We start from the raw sequence: 16,365 nt of genomic DNA, 5'->3' as shown, positions 1-16,365 counted from the left end.
ACTAACGTAGGCCTAATCCCCCTCACAAGGTCCAAGACCTGTCTATACAAAAGAATATCACTAACTAACTTTCTACGAGACCCCCCTGGCCTTCTTATAGAGGCAACCCCTTCTAACCACCCAACATACTGTTCGGTCCTTCACCCTCCATTCCCTTAACCGTTCGGTCCGCGTCCCCTTGCCTTATATCCTATGAGAAACTGATGATGATAAATATTAGAGAATAGTTTTTTCTTTCTTTTATATATATGTACTTATTAGGTCATTTTGTATTTTTGGTCTTGGCTTATCTTTCTTGTGCTGAGACAGTTTGAAATAAGAAGGTAGGTTGAGAGAGCGTTAGTGACACAAAATGATCTTGTGATTTGGGGGAAATTGGGTCCTTTGGGCGGCATAGATCCTTAAACTCTGTTTTCTGTCCAGTAATTTGGTGACTTCTCCCCACCATTATTCTCTAATGAAGTACCAAGTATATTTCATTGTGTTGACTCTACGGATTCTAGTCTGCCATTGTGCATGATCCTTATTTTTAGGTATATGGAGCTTGATTTGCTCTATATCCTCTTTAATAGTCTCGAACCTTTTTTTTTAGGGTTTTTCTTTAATCTTCATTAAGCGGGATATTGGTGTTTGTTGTATCCTCACATTTTTTCAACACATCTATATTTCATCATTTTATACTGCAAAACCACCACCGTAAGCAATTTTTCCTCCATAGGATCCAGGTCCTGGTATGCTGATAGGTTTATTTATTCAAGAAACCAGATCTATAACACTCTCCTTACCTCAACACTCAATCAACAGAAATGAAGGTATATGTATACGTATTATTAACTCTGTAAAGTATAGAAAAATACAAGTATGCACCCCCAAGGAAGCCTCCCTTCCTCCACTGGACAAATATCCAGTCTATACCCAAAAGTAATATCTCATATCCCCCTCCTCAGCCAACTCAGTTTTATTTATACTCTCTCTCTTCACTAACAAACTAACCACTTTTCCTGCTATTTAATTCTCTCCTCTTTTATTTCTTCTTACATATGCCTTTAACTTCCTAATATATGCTCACTCCTTTAACCATGCAAAGTTTGTGTTCAAATAATGGTATAACCTTTCTCTAATAATTGAGCAACAAAATTTGAATAATCTCATGAACATATGGGACATAAAAAATTAAAATCAAACCTGGGTGACTGTTAATTGTAGCTGTTCATATAACTTTCATAGCAATAAGTTCTCCATTTCCAATTCTTACTTTCGAAATGACATATGTGTTGAGCTCTTTGACATTTATAAGTATAATAATAATAAATTTCCTCCACTGATCATAGACTGACAACTTACTATAATACCAATTGATAAGTACCCAAGTTCCCAGTTCCTCTCACCTTGACAACTTCTTGTTATTGTTGAGACTTGTATATCTTTTTCATATTTCCCACTTGACCACACTTGTGGAATTTCATATTTGGCCTCAGATAACACTTGTTGCATGGGTGACTATTTCTCTCGCAATGTGGACAAGGTGAAAAGACACATGTATTGTTGTTTTGGTTCTATTCATAACATTTGTAGTTGTTGGCATAGAAAGCTCCTTTTACAAATATTTCTTGCCTCCTTAGTTTTTGTGTCTGTAGTTCATTCAACAATTCTGCCAGTAATGCTTGATGAATCCCCTGCAATTGATTATGCCGAGAAGCTTGTTGGATTATTCCTTAATTGTTTCTGATTCCTTCATTCTCTGCATCTCAAATTCCTGGGTCAAGTTCAGCACTTGCATCCTTTTCATTGGAAGTGATTGTACTCTTGGATGTTTTCAGTGTCATTATTCTGGTCAACAAAATTAATGATACTGCTGGCAAACAGGGTTGTTCTTGCTTTTGATTTTCTTGGCTTCCTCTCTATGGATTTTGATTTGAGCATTTTCTATCTGATAGGGTTGAAACCTCGTACTCATCTTCAATGACTTCCCTTAGAATGTAGGTCATTGTCATTGAATATTGAATGTAATATTCAATTTTGCATTTCCTTTTAATATTTATGTAATATTCTCATCCATGTAGGTCATTGTCATTGAATATTGAATGTAGAAATATGTTAGGTTTCTTTACTCAGGAAACCTAAATCGTAAACTCTCTTCTCACTCACACACTCAACAGCAGAACTTATACTGTATTTTTATTCAATCTGTAGTGTAAAGAAAGAAGAAAAGAAAATACAAGTAAATGTTCCCAAGGAAGCCTTCCTTCCTCCACTGGCCAAGAGGTCCAGTCTAATCCCAAAACAAAATATTCCATCCTCCCTTTCCCCTCATTCTGTTTATTATTTATACTATCTCTCTCTTCTAACAACCTAACATCTTTTCCCGCCTCTACCGTTCGGTTTGCTGCTCACTCCTCAAATTCTACCGTTCGGTTTCTACTTTCCCTAACACTGTTTGGCCACCAACTTCCAATACTGTTCGGCTACTCACTTCTCTAATACCGTTCGGTCATTCGCTCTCCTCCTCTCTTCCAGCCTCTGTTCGGTAATATTATACTATTCGGCTCTTACTTCTCTCCTCTTACCCTTCAGCTCTTACTTCTCTCCTCTTACCCTTCGGCCCTTACTTCTCTCCTCTCACCGTTCGGTCCTTACTTCTCTCCTCTTACCGTTCGGCCATTACTTCTCTCCTCTTACCGTTCGGCCATTACTTCTCTCCTCTTATATTCCTAACAAAATATTCGTCTGAATTCTTTTACGCTTTAGTGTCTACACAATTTCGGGATCATTAGCATTTAGCAAGTGAGATTTTTTAGATTCATGATCAGTACTTCATAATGATTATTGTCTAATTTCATTGATGTATCATGCAGCAAATGGTTTCTGCAGAAGATTGGCCATGAAGGTTGTAACTAAACTGCATAATTTTGGATAAGTTTTCAATTTTTCAGTACAATGTTTTCAGGAATAAGGATATCCCACAAAATTTGATTTACTCATTCCTCTTGTTCATTTTCCAGGTCTCAACAATTTGCTGATGGCATATGATGATAAATCAGCATTTGCCTTATGTGTATTTTCCTTTGCGGCAGGTCCAGATAGTGAACCTATCACATTTTCTGGAAAAACTCCGGTATCTCTTTGAATCCCTTTATACATAATTACAAATTCATATATTTTCTTTGCCAATTTAATATTGGGGTTGTAATAATATGAATCTTCTTATTTACATCTGGTTACTAAGTGATTCAAATTCTAGGATAATCTACTTTTCCAAATTGAAAAATGCTAGCAGCACTTTCTTCAACACTTCTTTAGGAAAAAATATATTTTTAATCTGATAATTTTTGTTAAACTTGATTTTAGTCCATATACTTTTAAATTGATGAATTAGTCTTTCAAACTCTTAAAAATATGTGAAGTTAATTCCTTTGGAGGTGCTTAAATTTAATGTTTTTTGCCACTAGAACAAAGTTGACTAAAATACATATTTTGTTGAGTCTGAATACTAATTCATCAATTTGAAAGTACATAATTTACCAAAACCAAGTTTGATGAACATTACAACGAATAAAAACACAGGTTTCCCCTTTCCTATACATTCTTCATTATTTAGTGAATGGTTCTTACTTATTCAACGAGTTTCACTTATGATGATCAATTCACTTAGACTGTAACTTACTCAACAATAGAAAGTGGTTGATATGATATGTATACCCTCAACAATTGTTGTTTTAGGAATTGAATAATTCGATTGTAACTTTCTCACCTGACCTATATTAAAGGATAATTGATATAACTTGTACCAATTTCTCCCCTAACAATTGTCTCATTATTGAATCAAATCCTTATCGTTAGGACACAACTTTTTATACTTAAGAACATAACAACTTAAAAGCTATAATTCAATTGTGACTTGGTTCAAGTGAGTTATGGCACAAGACAATTGATGCACTATGCACTATATACTATAGTTTATACATCATTTTTTATGTTTATTTCCTTGATTATTATGACATATTATGTGCAAGAAAGAGAGAAGAAATTGTACAAATTAGGTATCTGAGTATGGTTGATGTATGAGTGTAACTACTTTTTTGGTGCATGGTTAGGGGAAGATTGTTCCTCCGAGAGGGCCTAATGATTTTGGATGGGATCCTATTTTTGAACCTGAAGGCTATGATCAAACGTATTTCAATCCCTTCTTTCATGCCATTTTTCGTTCAAACGTTTCATAGTTTCTTGCAAAACCTAATTCTTCCCATTTACACTTTGTAGCTATGCAGAAATGCCCAAAGAAGAAAAGAACAAAATTTCCCACCGCTCCAAATCTCTTGCATTGGTCAAATCTCATTTTGCAGAAGCAGGTTATACTTTTCAGATCAATAACGTCTGAAATATCATTTGGTAGATTATTATACACTTCAAAGGGATTTTTTAATAGTACCAATTATGGCACTATTTTGATTTTTTTTTGTACAACTTCTCCCGTAGAAGGACAAAATTCACACACAAAAAACAGAAAAGTATACCAAAAAAGCAATCTTTCAAGTTTATAGACGTTTTTTATCCGAACAAAATTGCTGGAAGAGAATAAAATATAAATGATTGTGTGAAAAGAAGCATAAAAAATAAAAGTACAATTGATGAAATATTGGCTAGATTATTTTTTTTATTTAAATTAAGAATGTTTGATAAATAGTAAATGTTCGATACTTTCCAATTTAAATAATTTCTTTATTTTTAAATATGGCACATCGAGTTTCATTTAAGGAATTCTTCCCAAATCGATTAGATTATGAATGGTTTCCTTGAATGTATGGTTATAAATTTAAAAGATTAATAAAATCCATTAAAATCTCCGTTTTGTTATTAATATCATCATTTAGATTGTACACATTTTATTTTCTATTCTACTTTTTACACAATTTAATTTTTTAAAATTATAATAAATATATTATCAATTTTAGTTTTTGCACATACGTTTTTGAAATTATTTTTTTTTCAATTTGATTTTCTTTTAAATTTAGAAACTATCTACAATAAAATAGTAAAAAAATTATATTTTGACTTTTATAAGTATAATAATAATAAATTTATTATTTTTATTATCAATACATATGTTAAGATGTTAATAAATCGTTACAACAGTTGAATTAACATGCTTAATTTTAAGAATAAAAAGAATAATTAACATGTTATTGAAAACTATGTAGTAATTAACATTTATTTTAAACCATGTCATTTTTTGTTCATTAAAATACTTTAACGGTAAACACTAATTTTAATTGAGAAAAAAACATTATAGTAAATATGATCAATAGTTTTTTAGATATTAATGTTGAACGAAATTGGTAAGTAGTTAATACCATGATTTATTTAAATTTACAATAAATAGTTTTGAAGTATAAAATTTAAAATAATTAATTAATTAAAATAAACGAATTAAATAAATACATCAAAATAAAATGTGTAACAGAAATAAACCAGTCCAAAAAGCACTTATTCTAAAATTTTCCAATTCTGAAAAACGAATAACTGTTTTCCTTCTTTGTGTTGTGACTACACTACAAAACATGTAATAATATATTACACTAATGGATTTTTTTTTTAAGGAGACAAATTTAATATCTCAGACATTCACAGGTGCACAGAAAAACCGCATTTCGAACTGCGGCAAAAACAAACCGTAGTTCGATCTGCGGAACGCACAAACCCCCACGCAGTTCAAAATGCGTAAAGTACGAATATCCCACCGCATTTCGATCTGCGGCTGAGACAAACCGCACTTCGAAGTGCGTTAGATTTTTAGGGTTTAGTTTTTTAATTTTTTTATTAGGTTAGTATATATTTATTTTATTAGGTTTTATTTTTATTAGGTTAGTATAATAAATTTAATTTTTTATGTTAGTTGTTAAATAAAATGTTTTGTTTTAATATATTTTGAATTATTTTATTTGTTTGTTAAATTTTGTTGAATTTGTTATTTTTCAACATATTATTATTTTCTTAATATATTATTTATTATGTATTTAATTTTATTTAAGTTTTTTAATTTTTTATGAAATTGAAATAATTATTAAATTGTTTATTGAATTAAATAATAATTATTATATGTAATCTTAAATATTATTTTGGATTTAAAGTGCAACAATTAATTAAAACGTACTTGGAAGTGCGGTTAGGAAACAATTAATTACAACAGGAAACAATTAATTAAAATATGAAACGCACTTCGAAGTGCGGTTAGAAAACAATTAATTAAAATAGGAAACGCACTTCGAAGTGCGAAACAATTAATTACAACGCACTTCGAAGTGCGGTTAGGAAACAATTAATTAAAACGCATTTCGAAGTGCGACCACTAGGAAACGCACTTCAAAGTGCGGTATTAAATTTTGACTTTTTGTTAATGAAGGGTAAACAAGTAAAATTAGGGGTGCAGGATGAAGGCAGTGAGGTTTTCATCTGGAGAACAAAAAAAACTATCTTTATTGCTACTTCACTCTCGACCTCACACTAAGACAACTGAAAAGACGGTATCTTTAAGCTCGCCCCATTAAGGTCATCATCGCAAAGAGAAAACAATACACAGTCAAACAACACAAAAGCAAGGGTAAGCTACTGATACAAAACAAATCGTATAATATTTAGAACATAGCAACCATGAATCACATATAACATACATCAACCCAAACATCTTAACATGCAAGGACCTAGACTGACTATCCGGATTTAGAATGAATGTCGAGCTATAGCGGGTTGTGCACTTATGGTGACCTCTACTGCTTTGCAAAGTCATTGCCAATGGATTTCATCCTACCACACTCACAAGGTTAGTCTATTCCACGCCTTGGATCATACTGGAAGCACCCAAGACCAAGACCTCCTACTACTCTCACCACATGTGTCAATCTTCTCTACTTGAAAATGAAAGACCATTAGAGTTTCAGGATAAACCCCCAAAACTAAACTACCTGCATTCATTCTAATAAGACTTGAACAACACTAAGAAGTTTCACCTTGGAACTAACTTCCATAACTTTGAAACCATTGATATTACTTCACTTTTACATTGAATCCATTTGAAACCATACACACATTCTTGTTTCCCATTTCATACTATAAATCAATTCATACTTCACAATAAGTATTATAAACTAATCATTCATACAATCACATACATTGAACACACTTTAAGAAAATATATAAAAACTTAGTTGAAAATCTGATATTTTCGCTCAGCTACCAAATATGTTCACTCAGCTAAAAGTGTTTGTCAGCCCACTAGCTCAGCCCCAAGACTCGCTTAGCGAAAAAAGAAACAGTGGGCTCTGCTTGCTCACCTCTCGCTCAACGACAACTCTTGCTCAACTAGAAGTGTTTTGCTTGCTCAGCGGACACACATTCGCTTAGCGAGACTACATAATTCTACAACATCAAATCTGTAGAATTTGCACCCCTCAACCCCCTCACGGCCTATCCTATTCATCTTTTCCAACTTCTAACATCCCTAGATTATATTTTAAACTAAAATTGACCTACCTAAACATATCTAAACCAACCTAAACTCGTTTTAAAATAATTGACCACAAGATTTCAATCTAAAATTTATCAAAACCTCACTTTAGAGACCAAAATTAAACTTCACCAGTTCTAGCTCATAATTAAGAACCTTAAGGGTATGAACAAGTCACAAGTGACCCAATAGCAAACCCCAAACACTCCACTTGATCTCAACTCACTTACTCTGAAAACTCACTACTCAAAACCTCTGAAATTGACAAAAACAACTAGGACATAACCTGTTTGCAGATTTACTAATTCAACATCAGATTTTTACTCAATTAAAAGTCTAACAAGTTTCAAATGACCAAAATAACATGTCCTAACTACCAATTCTCACCTTAGACTGGTAATTCTAAAATTCACCTATCAAACCTTCATTTTTACTATAAAAAAATGACTTATAATTTAGTCCAAATCACTTCTCCTTAACTTCCTAACCAAAGTGATACCATCAAGCATTTCAACAAAAGCATTCATGAAATTAATCAATTCCAAACAAAAACAGCAAGGTACACTACATCATTCAACCAACTTCCATCCTTTCAAACACTCATTATTTAATAACAATCATCTTTAACACAACCAACAACATACCTTAGTTATACACACCATTAGATAGCAATTCATACATCATAATTTAACTAAGATAAAACATTAACTTCTCTTACCTTACACCGAAGCAACAAAACTCTATAAACACCAAACCCTTGCTTAGAGCTCAAGGAACTCTAGAAACGTCTACAAAATACCGAACAGAGATCAGAGAGAGAGTCCTTAGGACCTTTGATCAACAGGAAACTAGGAAAAGACACCACAACTCACATGCGACAAGAGATCATTAAGTGTGATCTTAATTAAGAATGAAAAGAAAAAAAGGAACCGAAACTTACTTGCTATATTGAAGAAACTGATTGGGTAGAAACGTAGACCTCATTGTCGTGATCGATTAGACTCCTCCTGATCGTCAAAGAAATGACTCAAGAATTAAAACTCTTAGAGAGAAAGTAGAGAACTTTAGAAAAATGATTTATAGAGATGATACGTTTTAAAATAATGAAACTCGTTTATAACAAAACTATTTATAAATAAACCATTTAATATTAAAATAATTGAGTCTCACTATTTTTAAATTACCATCACTTCCAAAATACCATTTTCTTAGGTTTTACTAAAATTATAGTTTCTAAATTTTAAATATATATATATATATATATATATATATATATATATATATTATTTCTCAAAATTTTAATTTAAAACTTTTAATTCTTAAAGCTATTTTTTTTTACTTTTTAAAATTTTCAATCAAACTATGCACGTGGAATCAGAAGATAATTATTTGGTGGCACCGACATGAATCAACTGTAGCAAAATACATACATCTCATGTTTTCATGGCATTTATTGAGTTCAAGATCTGAGGAATAAATTGCACTTTTGTTGAATCTTGTGTGTTTCATAACAAATTGACTACACTTTTGTTTCTTCCTGAAATGCTTGTATCATGCTTCTTTTCTGTATTTTGAAGACTTTCTCTGTCTTTAAATATTATTTACGGCTTTTATTGGAAAAACTAAAAAGTTCAATAAATTTCATTGATTTTAGTAAAACAAATGTAGAATTTTTTATTCCACCATTTTTCCCTAATAGTTGCATATACGTAATTAATTAAAGGTCATAAAAAATAAAGATATGAATGAGAAAATAATAACTAAAGTTACCTTAAGAAATTACATATAAATGAAAAAAGGGTATTTTTTACAAGAGTTTTTTAAAAAAAGAATGCAATTATGTTTAAAAAAACTCATACTTGGATAATTTTTTATTTAACTATCACATAACTAAACCATTTTAAGACAAGAAATATTATTCTATTCTTAAAATCCTTACTTTAAAATGATATGTTATGTGGGCATGCAAAACAAAAGCAAATATTTAAAGTTTTTTATGAAAAGTAATTATAAGTAAAATCCAGAAATACTTTGAACGAAGAGCAACATGATTAAAAAGCAAATATCCTCCGTCCATATAAAGTCTTGAGAGTTATGAAGAAAATGACTCATCCATCAATGTTTTGGGCAGTGTCCACTGAAAATGAATGCAGACTCTGTGTACTTAGAAAAATGGAACAACGAAAGTCAGACACAGAGATACTATTTTACTGCCAACCTTGCAAAACTCGAGAAAGACACGCTCGTTTTGTCGGTATTGCTATTTTCAAGATCTTACATTGCATTTTCGTTACGTTTCTTAAGCTTCATCACACATTCCCAATGTTTTTTTTCTTACCAACATTCTTATATCTTCTTCATTCTTCATTACTATGATGTCTGAAATGTGGAGCAAGTATAGTTACATTACCACCACTAATGTAGAGATCAACATCTAAACACTGTTAAAAAATTTAGTGGAACATAGTTACCTAAGTGTGAATAGAAAAAAAATATATATTAAACATGTGTATAGTTTTTAAATTTAGATACAAAATTAAATCTTTTTTAATTTTGATATATTTTTATATTTGCTTTTTTTCTAAATAAAAAGATACAGTGGTTTTTACACTAATAACGATGATTAATTTTTTTATATGTTATATGACAATCGAGACTGATATTTTGTAAAAGTGGGTAAAATGAACTCTAGTGTTAAAAGACACCGAATCAAAAAGTAGTTTTTTTAAATTAAACTGAAATGAAAATTAATTTAAAAGAATTAAATTGAATTGTATTTTTTCTACCAAACATTAAATTATATGAAAATTTGTTTTTTATTTTGATACACAACATAATTATGAGTTGGACCAGAATAGGTTGAGAAGGATTGAGTTAAATCAAAGATTGAGACAAGTCAACTTGATTTAAATTAGAGACGAATCAACTCAAGGTCGAGATGGGTTTGAAAGGACTAAAGGTCAAGACGGATCAAGATGAACCACAGTTCGAAACGGGTCAAGTCAGATAAAGGTTGAGACGAACCAAGTTGGACAAAATGTTGAAACAAACCCGACTGAAATTCAGTTTGGACAACCACGATCGAAACACGATCGAGTCAATCCCAATTGAAATTTGGTCGAGTCGGCGCCAATTGAAAGTCTGTCAAATTCAACCAAAACTTGATTGAGTCGATCAACCGAAATTCGACCTAATCAACCCTAGACAAAAATTGGTCAAATTCAATCAAATCGATCTAAACCTAATTAGGCAACGTCGACCTTAGCGGAATTAGGTTGAGTCGACCTTGGCTGAATTATATCGAGTTGGCCACGATAGAAAGTCGTTTGAATCGGTCTTATCAAATCTGATCAAGTTGACCTCTACCGAAAAACGATTGAATTCAGCCAAATCAGTTCTTGCCAATAGTCAATCAAATACGATCAAGTTAGCCCTAACTAAAGTTGAGTCGAGTTGGTAGTTGCTAAACAAAACTCCAACTTTAAAAATTCTCAAACAAGTAAAAGTTTTGAAACATACTGCTTTTAAGTTAATAAATAGTTAACTGAACTACAACTTTAAAGATTAATTTTTTTAAATTAAACTATAAAATAGTATAAAATTCAATTTTTATTGTAAACTGTTAAATATATTTTTTATGACATAGTATAATTTATTAATAATTCAATGTACTTCAGTTAATTACGTCCATTCCTACCAATTTGAATTTAAAACTCAAACATCAAACATGATTTTACATATAAAAAAATTAACACAACTAAATTAAAAATATTATATTCATTTGAAAACGAAATTATATCAATTTTAACATAAAAATGAATTCCAATTTCACTGTCAAATATTTAAATACTTGAAAACATATATGAAAAGAAATATTCATGAATCTATCATAATTTGTTAATTATACTCAAGTTCAATTGAAGGTAAATAATAAGTTAAAAAATAAAAAAGACTCACATACAAATTAACATGTTTAATAATAAATTTCAAAATATCTCTATGAAAGAATTTACTGAGTTTAGATATTATAAAAAAATAATATCATTACCACTCGCCCCCGTAAAATACATTTACAGTAACGAAAAACAAAAAAAAAATACAAAAGTGTTTCTCATTAATAAATAAAGAAGTTACTTAAGCAATACTATCAAACATTCTAAAACTCAATAGAAGTTAAAAAAACTAAATAATCTACTAATACGGTACTAAGTATAATAAGGAGAAGGTTAACTAGTGTTTTAAGGCATTGATTAAAATATAATTAATAATCATTGATTCCATTATATTTATAATGAAATCTGAAATAATTAATTCTACTAATTAAAAATAGGATACTTTTTAAAGTATAATTGATGATACTTAATTCCACCACGTTTATGTTAAAATTTGGAATAATTAATTATACTCATTAAAATAATATAAATTCATATAACAAATTTTCTAAAGCGAAAAAAATATCGTTTTTTTGTGTTTTATTTTTAAAATTGTTTTCTAAACAAAAAACAAACATTTAAGAATTTCTAACATTTCTATCAAGAAACAAGTAAAAATATCTCTCTGATGATTGAAGACAGTCTCTTGGTGAAAGCTTGAAATGTGAAGACTTGAAAGGCGGAGACATGAAACGTTGGAAATTATTAGCCTTTTTCAAATTCTTCTGTGATGAAAATATTACACATTTTCATAGAATTTCTTTTTCTTTCTTTATATTGTTTACTGTCACTCCTTCAAATTAATTTTCTTTATTTGTTTTGAATATACGTAAATAATAAATAGGGTGATAAATTATCAATTATCATATATGTTGCTTTTGTAACATATGTAAATTTACATATGTTATAAATGTAAATTTACTTAACGTAGATTATAAATGTAAATTTATATATGTAATGTACTTATATTTATAATCGACATAAATTTATGTTTTCACAATTACGTTACACTTAAACCTAACCTAACATAACATAAGTAAAAAATCAACGGTTTTTTTTAGTGTTTTGACAAAAATTTATAATGAAATTATCTATTGTGAAATATTTTAAATTTGTCCATGAATACATTGACTTTTTTTATTAATAAAGTTAAATATTCATATGATTTAGTAATTAATGATAATTATTCTATTCAAAAGAGTTTGAAGGTATAGTAGTTCTGTTTTATGTAAACAAAATCATCTCATTAAAGAAAAGTTATTACATTTAATCTACCATTAAACTATATGATACCCTTTTTTATAAGTGTTTAGTTTCTTATATGAGAAAAAAAAATCATTTCAATCTCTAAATTTTGAAAACAAAAAACGTAGTTTTGGTTCCTAAAAAATAATTAAAGTTGTAATTATCATGGCTTGATAAGCAACATAATAGAGTTGCAATCATGCTTTTGGGGCCAAGAGACTAACCCTAACAAATCCAATTTTTCTACATCTTGAGATCCAAAAATTCACCATCTCTAGGAATAATAACAACAATAATCATAACTTATCATTTGTAGAAAAAAAAATTTGTTTTCTTGAAATGTAAAATAAAATCGCAAAGGGTGGGGTCCTTTGTTTGTTCTTAAAGAAATAATTACGATAGTTTCAAAAGTGTGTAAAATTTTCTTGAGCCCCTCACTCTCACTCAAAGTTGACTACCATACAATTCTAGTGAATATTGAAGAAACAAAAATAGCATTAAAAAATTAAATATAGTTTTAAGGATATTACTTAAATAATGATATTAACATTAATAAAGCAAAATTAGAAACACTCAAAAAAGTTAATAATTTAAAACTAAGTTTTGGCAACAAAAAAAGTAATGAGGGATACATTCTTAACATGAAAGGGTTGTTAGAGAATGCGTGAGTGACTTGTTTGACCTTGTGAACTTTGAATGCCCTTCTTAAGGGTAGTATTGATTGAAGCTTTTTCTTTGTGGGACCATTAGGGCTACGACTAGGTCTAGGACTACCCTTTAACGTTGTCGGTGCATCGAATTTAGATTCATTATTCCCTTTTTCTATCCTTCTCCTCAAAATTACCATTGGATTGAAACTTTACAACATGGGTCAAATGAAGTCTTATGACGTTACTTTTTCTTACTAAATACATACCATTACATTTTTAAACAGACAACTTTTCTTTCTATGTTTCTACCCATTAAATTCACCCTCCAATTACATGCATAGTGCTACAAGTCTCACCATACAAAAATAAAATTTAAAATACTTTTATAGTAAAAAAGTATTAAATAAAATGGACTTTTTCTATTTTAAACCGAACTTATATTTTTAATAAAACAACATTCTTTATGTTACCCGATTAGGATTATTTATATTTAAGTTGTCCTTTTACTACCTTGTTATGAGAAAATGTTAAGTTGGTGAAGAATGATATACCTATAAATAACTCTCAACTTTAAAACTATGAAACATTTAAATACTCTGGAGTGACTCACTTTGGAAGCTAATCGACATATTTCTATAAAAAACATCATCTTTATGAATAACAAAAACTATCTCTTAAAATAGTAAAATATTGAAGATTTGAATTTGGGATTATTGATGAATAAATGTACACCCATTGATTAAGGTGTTTGATGATGAACATTTGTTGTTTTATATTTTGAATGGAAAACTAAAAACACACAATATTTAGATAGACAAATTTAGGGCCAGACAGACATTAGTTCGTACCAATCTTGGAAGGATAAAGAAAATGATGGGCCTAAATGTTTAATTCAAGCATTTTAAAGTTACGTCTTAAGAAAATATTCTACATACCAATAATACTTAGATATAAATCATACTATGCCATTCATTGTATCAGATAACATTTCATTCACTAGCCATCTAACACAAAAAACACACACAACAATTACATGTATTAACTCTTTAGACAATAAAAATCATCTAAGTTAATTCCTATTTGATGTATTCTAATAAATAGTCTTAGTCTTCTGCATTTCTCAAAAAAATATCATCATTTAGAATCTAAACTTTATTATCACTGATAAACTCAATTGGGGTCATTTAATTAAAAATCTTACAGTGTAAATAGAAAATCATAGTGTCAAGTTCTTCAAGTGGTTCTTAGAAGAATTAAAAACTTAGAATTGAAATTTTGACAAGTTTCAAACCATGAATCAATATATAAAATATCTTATATCACCTTTAATTTAAAACTTTAAAATAATGAATTTGTAAAATTTTTTTAGACCACAAATGTTTCATATATAAAATATTTCACATCACTTTTAATTTAAAACCTTACGATAATAAAATTCACCTAAATTAATTTCTATATTATAATAAATAATCTTCTTCATTCCTCATAAAGTATCTCCATTTAGAGTCTAAACTTTACCACTAATAAACTCAATTGGGTTATCTAATTAAAAATCTTATAGTGTAAACAGAAAATCATATTGTAAAGTTCTTCGAGTGGTATTGGAAGAATCAAAATACTATAATTAGAATTCTGACAAGTTTCAAACCATGAATCAGTTATATGTAAAATATCTGATATCATCCTTAATTTAAAATCTTAAAATATGTGCATCTTTTTCTTGAAAAATGAGTGATCCATATATAAAATATCCAATATCACTTTCAATTCAAAAACATTAAAGAAAACAAATTTAAGTGTTTCTCTTTGTATATTAGTGATTGGACTATTGATTCCTTATAGATGTTTATGCAATTGTGAGTGGAATAGGTGGGGGATTAGCAAAGAAAAAGTGGATAGGAAAGTGAAGGGAGAAGTTTGGTATTTGAAAACCAATATGATCTGTAACCTAAATTTGGGGAAGAAGTAGCCACATGGCCTATGGGTCCTATCTCACATGCAGGGGAGATATAGTCTTTATTACAAATCTAACCATGTGCATTCACCACTCATCACTCATAACTGTCTCTCTTTAGCACTCTCCATTGCTCTCTCCGCAGGCATTTACTACCTCCCTCCAACCACTTCTCACAGCCCACAACACAGACTAAGACATTTTAACAATACTCCTTTTCATTCTACTCAAACTTCCTCTCATACATTTCTCCAAACCCATTAGTGCAAACACTAATCACCTCCTATTTCTTAATCCCACTAATCGTTAAATTACTACTTTTCACATTGCTTGAGTTCATAGTCTCATGTCAATACTTGGAGTTAGTTTATCTTGCTTTTCTCAGTCACATTTTGTAAGAGAAGTGATTACCCTCCTGCTAGAATTATCCACCTTTGATACTGTCATTAGATATTTCAATAAATCTGATATAATATTAATCATTTTTAAGGCTAAATGAATTTGACTACAAGTATTCATTCACATAAACTTGTGACATTAACATTTAGATATGTTTTGTAAACAGTCTAATGAGATTATTGAAATGTATCATAATTAACTGTTGCTGAGAATTCTAAAAGATGATCCTTTTTTCTTTTGAGGAGAGTAGGTTTAGCTTTTCAATTAACATTACTTTCTTGGAGGCCTTTAGAGACTTCAATTGTTTCACAAGCATTGCTTTGTGTACAAAGGAAAAATTGAGGACAAAGGTAAATGTAGAACGATACTTTAAAATGATGGTATGTCTTGTTCAGTATTTCAGCCATGATAATGAGAAAGGCAGGGAATATCTTAAGAATTTGCTAGTTAACATTAAGGGGAGGGGGGACAACTTAGGTAAAGGGGGTCATCATGTTAATTAGAAAGATAATGACGGAGGGGAGGATCATGGGGTGCACATGAACGAATCGAACATGTTGGTAGAGAAACGAACACGGGAAGATATGTTTAATGATTTACAGCCATAATTGCATAACAAAAGCAAAGATTACTTCCATTGACAAGGAAAAAAAGGCTAAAAAAGTTAAAAAGCAACACCACAGC

At 29.9% G+C, this 16,365-nt stretch overlaps 1 protein-coding gene across 2 annotated transcripts in view; it reads left to right on the top strand.

Annotated features, from left to right (window-relative positions):
* LOC108326223 (inosine triphosphate pyrophosphatase) overlaps positions 1 to 4,562 on the top strand; it is a 28,348-nt gene extending 23,786 nt beyond the window's left edge. For both annotated transcript variants that reach the window (XM_017559595.2, XM_017559594.2), the window contains exons 6-9: positions 2,856 to 2,887; positions 3,003 to 3,115; positions 4,095 to 4,171; positions 4,261 to 4,562. In XM_017559595.2, coding sequence (XP_017415084.1) covers positions 2,856 to 2,887; positions 3,003 to 3,115; positions 4,095 to 4,171; positions 4,261 to 4,378 — 340 coding nt within the window. In that variant the 3' untranslated portion in view covers positions 4,379 to 4,562. The remainder of the gene's footprint in view (positions 1 to 2,855; positions 2,888 to 3,002; positions 3,116 to 4,094; positions 4,172 to 4,260) is intronic.
* The last annotated feature ends 11,803 nt before the right edge of the window (positions 4,563 to 16,365 follow it).

The sequence above is a fragment of the Vigna angularis genome, chromosome 3 (genome assembly GCF_016808095.1).
Source record: "Vigna angularis cultivar LongXiaoDou No.4 chromosome 3, ASM1680809v1, whole genome shotgun sequence".
Lineage (NCBI taxonomy): Eukaryota > Viridiplantae > Streptophyta > Magnoliopsida > Fabales > Fabaceae > Vigna > Vigna angularis.
This window is presented reverse-complemented; position numbering and strand designations above follow the sequence as displayed.